Source organism: Camellia sinensis, unplaced genomic scaffold (assembly GCF_055761805.1).
Source record: "Camellia sinensis isolate YWXY unplaced genomic scaffold, ASM5576180v1 Unanchor665, whole genome shotgun sequence".
Taxonomy (NCBI): Eukaryota; Viridiplantae; Streptophyta; class Magnoliopsida; order Ericales; family Theaceae; genus Camellia; species Camellia sinensis.
Genome location: NW_028129535.1, coordinates 18,914 through 30,197, shown reverse-complemented (window position 1 = coordinate 30,197; position 11,284 = coordinate 18,914). Strand labels below are relative to the sequence as shown.

The 11,284-nt window shown below is 41.8% G+C and overlaps 2 protein-coding genes across 2 annotated transcripts; both read left to right on the top strand.

Moving 5' to 3' along the window:
- The first annotated feature begins 6,434 nt into the window (after positions 1-6,434).
- On the top strand, positions 6,435-8,130 carry LOC145818949 (uncharacterized). Its single transcript, XM_082912933.1, has 5 exons — positions 6,435-7,071; positions 7,158-7,213; positions 7,305-7,726; positions 7,833-7,925; positions 8,112-8,130. The coding sequence occupies exons 1-5, from the start codon at positions 6,435-6,437 to the stop codon at positions 8,128-8,130; spliced, it is 1,227 nt and encodes a 408-aa protein (XP_082769059.1).
- A 67-nt stretch (positions 8,131-8,197) lies between these two features.
- Positions 8,198-10,759, top strand: LOC145818948 (putative WRKY transcription factor 7). Its single transcript, XM_082912932.1, has one exon. It carries the CDS (start codon positions 8,201-8,203, stop codon positions 8,969-8,971), a length of 771 nt encoding a protein of 256 aa, XP_082769058.1. The 5' UTR covers positions 8,198-8,200; the 3' UTR covers positions 8,972-10,759.
- Positions 10,760-11,284: the final 525 nt, after the last annotated feature.

The following is an 11,284-nucleotide window of genomic DNA, read 5'->3' as shown; positions in this document are numbered from 1 at the left end:
CAAAGTTACCTCGACTCTCATCAAAAGCAGGAGATGGCAGTGGGGTAGCAGAAACGGTCCCGTGTATCCAGTTAACTTGTTTTCTGTCTATGTCCCGGACATAAACATGCCCGTCCGTATTCTTGGTGACAGTGGGTTCTAGAGTCCCAGTAGAAGAGGGGGGTTCAAGAACAACTGGTTCTACCATAGGAAGCACAGTAGTAGAGGGTGGTGCAAGAACAACTGGTTCCTCCATAGGAAGCACAGTAGTAGCGGGTGGTGCAAGAACAACTGGTTCCTCCATAGGAGGCACAGGACTCACTTCACACCAAGGCTCCCCCGGAAATGAGGACGGTGACACCGGAGAGGACAAGAAATAGGACTGGGATTCAAAGAAAGTGACATCCATGGACACAAACCACTTACGAGAAGAAGGGTGGTAACATTTATACCCCTTTTGAGTAGGAGAGTAACCAAGGAAAACACACTTGAGGGAGCGAGGGTCCAACTTACCACGAGAGGGAGAGTGATTATGGACAAAACAGACACAACCAAATATTTTGGGAGGAATAGAAAACAAGGACGGAGAACCAAGGAGGACATGAAGCGGAGCCTGTTTGTACAAGACCTGGGTAGGGAGACGATTAATAAGATGGGCAGCGGTGAGAACAGCGTCACCCCAATAGGGCCGAGGTACATTCATAAAAAAACACATACACCGAGCCATGTCAAGAAGGTGCCGATTCTTGCGTTCGGCCACCCCATTTTGTTGAGGGGTATTGGTGCAAGAGGTCTGATGGATAATGCCATGAGTAGAGAAATATTGTCCTAACCCAGAATCTATGTATTCCCCGCCATTATCAGAACGAAATATTTTGATAGTGGCCCCAAACTGAGTACAAATCATCTTATGAAAAGTGCGAAACACAGAGAAAACCTCACTCTTATCTTTCATGAGATACACCCAAGTAGCACGAGAAAAATCATCAATAAATGTAACAAACCAGCGATGACCTTTCACAGACAGAACACGAGAGGGACCCCAAACATCAGAATGTATTAATGAAAAAGGAACGGAGCTTTTATTCAAACTGGGAGCAAAAGAAGCTCTATGTTGTTTTCCAAGTTGACAAGACTCACAAAGAAAGTCAGACACATGATGTTTTGCAAAACTAGAAGGAAATAAATGCTTAAGTAAATGAAATGAGGGATGTCCAAGACGCCGATGCCACAGCCATAAATCAGTGGAGGTAGTAGAAGACGTGGTGGAAGAATAAGCAAGCTTGTCCGGTTGATCTAGGAAGTAGAGACCATTTTCTGCACTACCACTGCCAATCGTCCTCCCCGTGACAAGGTCCTGAAAAAGACAATGATCATGAAAAAACGTCACACTACAATTCAAATCTTGGGTAAGACGACTTAAAGATAACAGATTAACAGAAAACTTGGGAACATGGAGAACAGAAGATAGATGTATGGGAGGAGTGACTTGGACTAAACCTTTTCCAGAAATGGAAGAAACAGTACCATCGGCAATCCTAACTTTGTCCTGACCTGAAGAGGGCTTATAGACAGAGAAAAGATCAGAGGAGCCAGACATATGATCTGAGGCACCAGAATCAATAATCCAAGGCAATGATGTATGACACAGGAAAGCACAAGGAGAAGATGCTAAGTTACCTGAGCGGGCAAAGGACGAGGAAGCGGTACTGAGAGCAGTAGAAGATCGGCGGTCCAACAATTGGCGCAAAGCATCCTCTAGCTCAGTATTAGAAGTTGGGATAACAGAAGTAGATTTAGACTCAAGGGTATCAACGGTACTTGACTGATGAGCTCGGGAATATGAACCACGTCCTCTAGATTGGCCTGACCGACCTCCTCGAGAACCAGACCGATCACCTCGACCCCCGGATGGAGTCCCATGAAGCTTCCAACATGTCTCACGAGTATGCCGCGGCTTCTTGCAATAATCACAGAATACAGACTCCTTATTAGCAGACGAAAGAGGCAGGCTGAGGCCATCTCGAGGAGTAGACAGTAATGCGGAACGGTCAGTAGAGACAGGGGACATCATGGCAGACCGGCGACTCTCCTCATTTTGTACATAGGCAAATGCCTCCTGAAATGAAGGAAGAGTATCCATACTCAAAACTCGACCCCTAACTGGATCATATTCCACATTTAAGCCGGCCAAAAATTTAAAGACCCGTTCCCGTGCGATGAACTTTTTGTACCCGATAGAATCAGTAGGGCAAACGGGCTTATAGTCTTCCAGGTGGTCAAGGCGTTTCCAGCCGTTGGTGAGGAAAGTGAAGTATTGAAGAACAGTTTGCTCCCCCTGAAGTGAGCTCTCAATAGAGCGGCGCAACTCAAATGCCTGTGAAAAATTTCCTTTGCGGGAATAGGTAACAGCCACAGCCTCCCAAATGTCCTGGGCGGTCTCCATAGACAAGTAGCCCTCACCAAGTTCTGGAACCATCGAATGGATAAGCCAACTCATAATCAAAGAGTTGGTAATCTCCCATTGGTCATAACCTGAGTCAGTGGTACTAGGTGCCTGTATCCTGCCATCAATATACCCCATCTTTCCTCTGCTTTTCAAAAACAAAGTCAAACTTTGAGACCATGCCAGGTAGTTTTGACCATTAAATAGAGAGGTGGTGATTTTCAGACTAGGGTTGGGGTTCTCAGTCATGGTAGTAGGTAGAATGGGACTCTCACTCTTTGGTGTTTGAGAAGAAGGGGACACACTGGTGGAATCTGTCATGGATACAATACTACCGAACCCGCAACAAAAAACTAGTGATAATCACAAACCCGGAAAGTGGTAGTGAGATAACAGGCACAATGACTACTATAAAGACATAAAAAAAAAAATTAAGAAACCATTCTTTTTTCTTTTTTTTTTGTGTTTTTTTTTTTTTTTTTTTTTTTTGTTTTTGTTTTTGTTTTTGTGTTTTTTTGTTTTGTTTTTTTTTTTTTTGTTTTTGTTTTTGTTTTTTTTTTTTATATATATATATATTGATTTATTTATATAAACATGTATTTATATATATAAATATATAAATCAGGTTATATTAATATATATCAGCATATATATACATATATTTATATATATATCAAGGGTGTGAGATACCAGAGTGACGAAGGCGAGGGAGATGAGGACGACGAGGGCGATGACGGAAGGCGAGGGAGATGAGGACGACGAGCAGACGAAGCAGACGAGCAGACGAAGATGAAGACGAAGCAGACGAGCGGAGGGACGAAGATGAAGCAGAGGACGGCTGAAGGAGATCAACCCAGCAGATGATCCAACTAGGTACGTTTTGAACCCTAACCCTAGAGGTGTAGCTCTGATACCATGAAGTTTGGGTAACCAGCTTGGGGAATGATAGAATATCACCCCCTATTTATAGATTAAGATTAGGGTTTACAAGAAATGCAATTACATGATCCCTGAGTGCTATCCCTGAGTGCATAAAATGATTACAGACAGACCCTAGTGTATCTTTCGGCTACCTTTCGGCTAATATAATATCACTTAATATAATATGCTAACAGAACCACCACCACAAGATGTACTACCATGGGAACCACCTCCGCGAGAACCTCATAAACTGTAAGAAGAGCCCTGAAGGACAAATGGGCCATGAAAACCCCCTTGAGTAGGCCCACAATCTCCATTACTAGAGACCATTGCAGAAGATGACAAAGTAAAGGACCCAGTTGTAGGTTGTGCCTAACCCAAGGAAGAACGTAACAGCCGGGAATAGGCATTAGTAGTAGAAGAGAGAATCTCACTGGCAATAATTTGATCCTTGAACCCCCACAATTTAAGATCTAAGCTGGAGAGTATAGAAGCCACCATAAACTCTTTCTAATGTTGTTTTTGTTTGTTCGCATCAATAGTGAAGGGTCAATGCTACAATAACTGATCCCACAAGGTCTTGGGAGTACTATAATACTCGGGAAGGGATAGGCCGAATTGGCGGATAGCAAAGAGCTCATATAACTCATAGACCCGAGAGACATTACTCTGATGCGAAAAAGATTTAGCAATGGAGTCCCATATTTCCTTAGAGGTATCACAAAATTTCACAGTGGTGGCAACATGTGGCTCCAAACTGTGCCAAATCCAACCCATAACACAAGAATCCTAACTTCACCAATCGTCATATGCTTTATCATCTGTGCTAGGAGGGAGTTCGCTAAGGAAGCGAGACTTCTTCTTGCCACGCAAGAAAATTTTGACTGCATGAGCCCAAGCCAAGTAGTTGGCACCATTCAATTTCTTTGTAGTGATAGATTTAGGCATGTCATCATCTTTACCCACAGCCATAGCCATAGCCTTATCCTTAATCTCGGCCATAATTATCAATCACACAGAATACACAACAAACGAGCACAAATGTAGCAAAATACTTGCAAATAGTCACTATCCACAGCAACCAGTAACCATAACAACCAATACAGGCAACCGAACTAGCTCAACAAATAAGAATCCATGACAAATCAAGCATAAGTGGGGAAGACACAGATCTATTAAACAGATTTAGACCTAAATTGAACCGACACAACCCATTTGCAGAAATTAACACTGAAGATCAATTATCCCTTGGTAGAAGGATTTTAGCCCCTATATAGTCAATTCCAATAGGTAGAAATGGAAAAAAACAAGTCTACTGAACAGATACTGAAGCTGCCAAATAAATTGAGGCACGAATTTGAACCAAATACTCACCCAACCACATCAGAACAACAAATTAACACCAAGTATCACTAGGGAGCTAAGTTTCGGCTTCTATAGGATAGATTTCAGCAAGAAGAACTAGGAAAAAAAAGGCCAAAACTAGATTCAAAGAGAGGTACCAAAAAATATGAAAAACATTAGAAAATAGAAAACTCACATCAAGGATGATAAAAAAATTCACAAAAATCACCATAAATCTCAGGAGAGATTTTCGAGCCCATGGGTATAGATTTCGTCCATACAGTGCTGATGTCATCGTACGGATGATGACGTCAGCACATCGCCGGTCACCTCCGATCTATGAAGCATAGATACTCCGAAATGGCCCCCATACGCGTATCGGATACGCGTCCGATACGGCGAGATACGTATCAGATATGGAAAAAAAGTATCCGATTTTTTTTTTTAAATTTTTGAATTTCGGATACGTCTAGGATACGCGAGGATACAGTCGGGATACTTTTGGGATACGGCGGGGCAAAAAAAAATTTCAAAAACTTAAAATGGGGTCAAAGTATAAAATATCAAAATAAGATAAAATAAAACACAAAAAAAAAAAAAAAATAATCAACCCAACTTACCTAGACCTAGGTCGAACAGCAACCAGCTGTGAAGGAGGAGTTCGTCGTCGTCTCTCGTCTCGAACAGTAGCTCCACGGTCGTCGATCAGGTTCGTCCCTCTCTCTCTCCCTTTCGCTCCCTCTCTGTCTGCCTCTCGCTCGATCTCACTCTCTCTCTCTCTCTCTCTCTCTCTCTCTCTCCCTCTCCCTCTCCCTCTCCCTCTCGCTCGATCTGTCTAGTCTGGGTGGAGATGGACAGATCTCGATCTCATCTCCCCCCTCTCGGTCGATCTCTCTCTCAACCTCCCTTTTATCTATATCGTCTGTCTTTGCAGTCACATATTTATTTATATTTATTTTTTATTTTTTATTTTTTGTATGTATACTCTGTAAATAAAATAAAATAAAATAAATCAAATAAGATATATAAAAAAAAAAAAAAAACTTTGTATGTATTCAGTATTACCTGATAAAACAAAATAAATCAAATAAGGTAAAAAAAAACTTATTAATAAATAAATAAATAAACTTATTAATAAACTTTGTAAAATTATTGATAAATCAAATAAGGTAAAAAAACTTATTAATAAATAAATAAATAAACTTATTAATAAACTTTGTAAACTTAATCTTGGCCATCAATAAATAAATAAACTTATTGATAAATAAATGAACTTTGTAAATTTTTTCCCCCTTAATTTGAATTGCATTATGGTTGTTATGGGTGATGCTATATTGTTGAAATTTAATTGAATTGATGAATTTTTTGTTATGGGTGATGCATTATGGTTGTTATGGGTGATGCTACATTAATGTTTTGTTTTATTTGTTTACCAAAATTATAAATTTTAGGAAATGAGTTTGGGTACGGGAAGTTTAGGTTCAACAAGTGGTACACCAATGGAAGAAGGTGATCATGCTCCTCTTTGGTGTTATGTTACAAAACTAGAAAAAATGGGAGAAGGAGGTGGTAATACTAGGTTTAAATGCAATTACTGTCAAAATGAGTACAAGGGGTCATACTTTAGGGTCAAGGCACATTTGTTAAAACTTTCTGGCAATGGGATTAGAGTGTGCCCCAAAGTGACTCCACAACACCTTGTTGAAATGCAAGGAAAATTGAAGAAGCTGAGAAAAGGTTAAAGATGGCTATGCCTAATAAAGTTCTTTTACCACCTTCCACTTGCCAATCTACTTCAATAGGTTCAGGGCCTTTAGATACTGGAGGATTTAGGATGGAGGGGTATGAGCCAAGAAAAAGAAAGACTACTGGAACTTCTGCTCTAGAAAAGGCATTCAACCCAGTTATTCGGGAACAACTGCATTCTGAGATTGCTCGCATGTTTTATTTAGCGGGGTTACCTTTTCATTTATCAAGGAACCCATATTATGTTAGTGCATTTCAATTTGCTGCCAACAATCCAATTCCTGGTTATGTACCACCCGGTTATAACTTGCTGAGGACTACATTGCTTCAAAAGGAAAGGGCTAATGTAGAGAGGTTGTTGGAGCCAACTAGAGCATCATGGAAGGAAAAAGGGTTGAGTATTGTTTCAGATGGATGGACTGATTTTCAAAAAAGGCCCCTTGTTAATTTTATGGGAGCATCAGAAGCTGGGTTAGTGTTCTTGAAAGCTGTTAATTGTGAAGGTGAGCATAAAGACAAGTTTTTTATTTCCAACTTAATTAGTCAAGCAATTGAAGAAGTTGGACATCAGAATGTCATTCAAGTCATTACAGATAATGCTCTCGTGTGTAGTGCAGCTGGTTTACTCATTGAAAGTAAGTACCCGAATATCTTTTGGACACCATGTGTAGTTCACACACTGAATCTTGCTCTTAAGAACATTTGTGCTCAAAGGAAACAGGGGGTAATGCTTTTGCTTATGATGAATGTCACTGGATCACACTTTGTGTTGATGATGTGATGTTTATCAAAAACTTCATCATGAACCATTCCATGCGGCTAGCTATTTTCAATGAATTCGTACCCTTGAAGTTGCTTGCTGTTGCAGACACGTTTCGCATCTACCATTGTCATGCTCAAAAGGTTTAAACTTATAAAGCATGGCCTCCAATCAATGGTTATTAGTGACCAGTGGGTTTCTTACAAAGAAGACAATGTTGGGAAAGCAGCATCTGTGCAGGAAAAATTATTGAATGATGTGTGGTGGGATAAGATTGATTACATTTTGTCTTTTACATTGCCTATCTATGAGATGCTTAGGTTTTGTGAGATTGACAAACCATGCCTTCACTTAGTCTATGAAATGTGGGACACCATGATTGAAAAGGTGAAGGCAAGCATCTTTAGGCATGAAGGGAAGCTAGATCATGAGGAATCAATCTTTTATTCCGTTGTGCACAATATACTAGTTGAGAGGTGGGCCAAAAGTAACACTCCTCTTCATTGCCTTGCACATTCTTTGAATCTGAGGTAATAACTTAATTCATACTTTTACTAATTACATTTTTTGTTGACATTTGTCTTTTAATATGAATAACATAATTTAATTTTGAAACTTTCTAATGTTGTAATCTAGGTATTATAGTTCAACGTGGCTCAATGAAAATCCCAATTGTGTCCCTCCTCATAGGGACGAAGAAATTTCAAGTATGAGAAACAAGTGCTTCAAGTATAAGACCTTAGTATTTCTTGCTTCACCGGCGGGCGGCAACCTCGCCTTGGCCGCCCGCTGGACCTCAACCTAGTCCGCTAGAATTTTCAACACATACCACAAACACATACCTGAAACTCTTCTTTCTTTGTTTCCTCATCTTCATCTTCACTAATTTCTTTCTCTGTGGTCTTCTCTATCCAGAGGTAGATTGAGTAGTTAATGAGCTCAGAGTGCCTCTTCACAAGTTCCTTCAACTTGGACATACTCCCTGCATTGGGGTTGGCGGATGCATGATCATCCCTACCAAAATCATGAGAGAGAGTGTTGAGAAGCTCATTAGACTTCTTTCTCAGTCTCAACAACAACAACAGAGACAAGAGGGTCAATTATCAGCTAATTCAGAGCAGAGATCGACTATGGAGATAGAGATGGACTGTAGAGCAGTTGCTGATGTGGCTGTAACCAAGTTCAAGCGAGTCATTTCTCTTCTGGGTCGGACTAGAACCGGCCATGCCCGGTTCAGAGGAGCCCCTCTGGCGTTACCGGTTCAAAACCAGAACAGAGACTCCAAAGAAGTCTCTGAATCGACTAGAATCTATTGCCCGAGACCAATCCAACAAGTTCCTCTCGCTGTTCCTCACCCAAATTCTCACCACCACCATCTTCAATCTCAGCACGACCACCTCATGATCGTGAAAAATGGGGTTATTGATCGGAAAGACTCGGCGTCGAAATCAATTAATTTCTCCTCATATTCGCCGGCGATTTCCGGCGCCACCACCTCGTTCATGTCGTCTTTGACGGGAGACACCGACAGCAAGCAACTTTCGTCGTCGTCGGCGTTTCAGATTTCGAATCTGTCGCAGGTTTCCTCTGCGGGAAAACCGCCCTTGTTGAAGAGAAAGTGCAGTTCGTCGGAAAACGCAGCCTCCGGCAAGTGCAGTGGCTCTTCCGGCCACTGCCATTGTTCCAAGAGAAGAAAGCTGAGGCTGAAGAGGGTTTGTGATGTCGGCAGAGGAGCAGACATCATCATACACAAAAAAGAGAGAAATATCTTTTAAAATATTCTCCACTCAAAACCATCATCACATTTTCCACCGCCCAACTTTTCTTTGAACCTCAACTTTTTATCTTTTATTTAAAACAAAAAAAAAAAAACAAAAAAAAAAACAAAAACAAACAAACAAACAAACACAACCACACCCACAGTGGGATTTTTCTTTTCCCTTCTCTACTCTACTGCAGGTCTCTTCTTCTTACTTTTATCTTGGGTGTCCCGTGCCAGTCCGGTCTCCGTGCTTCCTAGACCATCAAGCAAGTTGCCTCCTCCCTGCTCCTCCACTACAGCATATGGTGGCCCTCCAAATCGGAACATCACGGTGGCCTTCCGCTTCAGCTCCTTGTTTTCTGTCTTTAGCACACTTATCTCTGCTCGCGCATCCTTATACATGCGTTGGAGCAGAGCCAGCTGAGAGTTTAACTGTTGCACCTCATTTGTCCTGCTCTGCAGCCGGTGCGACAAGTTTGTGACCGCAGTCATGGTTTCCACACATGACTTCAGAGTATACTGATTGGCCTCAATATCAGTTTGCACCGCCATTTTTTGCTCCACCGACCGCATCGGAAAGTTCAACGGAGCAAAACCAGAGGTGTTTGGTTGAGGTTCACTGGCCACCGCACCAGTTATTTCTCTTGTGGACTCGTTCAGTTCTGGAAAGAGCGTGAGCAGACCACGGGAAGAGGAGGCCATGTTCTGGGTAGCTGGACGGGAAGAAGAGGCCATGTTGCTGAGTGTTTCAGAGACGGGTTGGTTACAGAGTATTACAGAGTTTCTCTCTCAGCAAAGGAAGAGTTTTTTCAGAGGATTTTCCGAAGTTTTTTGTCTGCCTCAGCCTCAGCATCAACCTTGGTTAAATAGCGAGGCAGCCACGCGTATCGCGCGCCACTTGACGCCAGACGACAAACGGGCGCGCCAGCCAAGGCACTCACGTGCCTCGCCATCATGTCCGGCACATCTTTTTATGACTTGGGCTCGCCTTTTGATGGCACGCCTTTTTATGGATTGGGCACGCCTTTTGATGGCACGCCTTTTGAAAGATTGGGCACACCTTTTGAGGGTGCGACTTTTTAAGGGTCCGACAAGACTCTGTAAACTGTCCCGACATTGATTCCGGTTAGCTCCTTCATGGGTCCGACAAGACTCTGTAAACTGTCCCGACATTGATTCCGGTTAGTTTCTACAAGGGTCCAGCAAGACTCCGTAAACTGTCACCACAACTGTCACAACATTGTCTGCTGCCACGGTCCGACATGACCCCATAAACTGTCTTCTACATCGGTCTGACACCGCCATCCAGTGTCCTCTACACCGTTATGACACCACCATACAGTGTCCTCTACATGGTTATGACACCCCCATACAGTGTCCTCTACAACGTTATGACACCACCATCCAGTGTCTTCACCAATGGTTTGACACGACCATACAGTGTCTCTTATCCTCTTTTATTTTTATGTATTTTCTTGTTTTGTTACTCTCTCCAAACTCAAGTTGGTTAGTTCCTATCCCCCTTGAGTTTGCGGGGGGCTGTTAAAATCCACCTACTCTCCACCTACTTCACCCACTTAAACCTACTCCACTAAACCTAACCCACTACACCACTACCACCTCACCTACTCCACTAAACCTAACCCACTACACCACTACCACCTCCACTTCACCTACTCCTTACCTACTACACACTCACCCTCTTCTATATATAGGAATCATGAATCATTGTAATACAATATATCAACAAATCAATCAATAATACATAAAATTTATTCTCTATCTATCAATTTATTTCTTACAAAATACTTTCCAAATTTAGAGGAGAGAAGGGTTGTAAATGTGGAATATGCCAAGTTTTCAGGAGGTTTGGATATGTTTGGAGATTTTGACTCAAAGATTGATAGAGGAGTATTGGATCCACTTATTTGGTGGTTTACACGTGGGTCTCCTGCTCCTATGCTTCAATCTTTAGCATTAAAATTTCTTGGCCTGCCATGTTCCTCATCATGCTGTGAAAGGAATTGGAGCACCTACTCCTTTATTCACTCCATGAAAAGAACAAAATGACACCACAACGTGCTGAAAATTTGGTTTTTGTGCACAACAATCTTCGTCTCCTATCAAGGAGAAGTCGACAGTACACTGAAGGAGAATCCAAGTTATGGGATGTTGGTGGAGATGCTTTTGATTCATTGGAGGGTGCAGACTTACTTGAAATTGCAAGTCCTTCTCTTGATGAACCAGATATGGAAGCTGTGATATTCATTGATGAAGGGGAACAAGTTGAAGCTATTAACCTTGAAGACTCTTAGCTTCATAGGAA

What these genes read in the sequence shown, in the direction of transcription:
- LOC145818949 (XM_082912933.1), top strand. Translation starts at nt 6,435, where the DNA reads ATGGCTATGCCTAATAAAGTTCTTTTACCACCTTCCACTTGCCAATCT. An exon ending in AGCTGGTTTACTCATTGAAA is followed by an intron (nt 7,072 to 7,157) that starts GTAAGTACCCGA and finishes CAAAGGAAACAG; the next exon opens with GGGGTAATGCTTTTGCTTAT. An exon ending in GCACATTCTTTGAATCTGAG is followed by an intron (nt 7,727 to 7,832) that starts GTAATAACTTAA and finishes GTTGTAATCTAG; the next exon opens with GTATTATAGTTCAACGTGGC.
- LOC145818948 (XM_082912932.1), top strand. Translation starts at nt 8,201, where the DNA reads ATGATCATCCCTACCAAAATCATGAGAGAGAGTGTTGAGAAGCTCATT.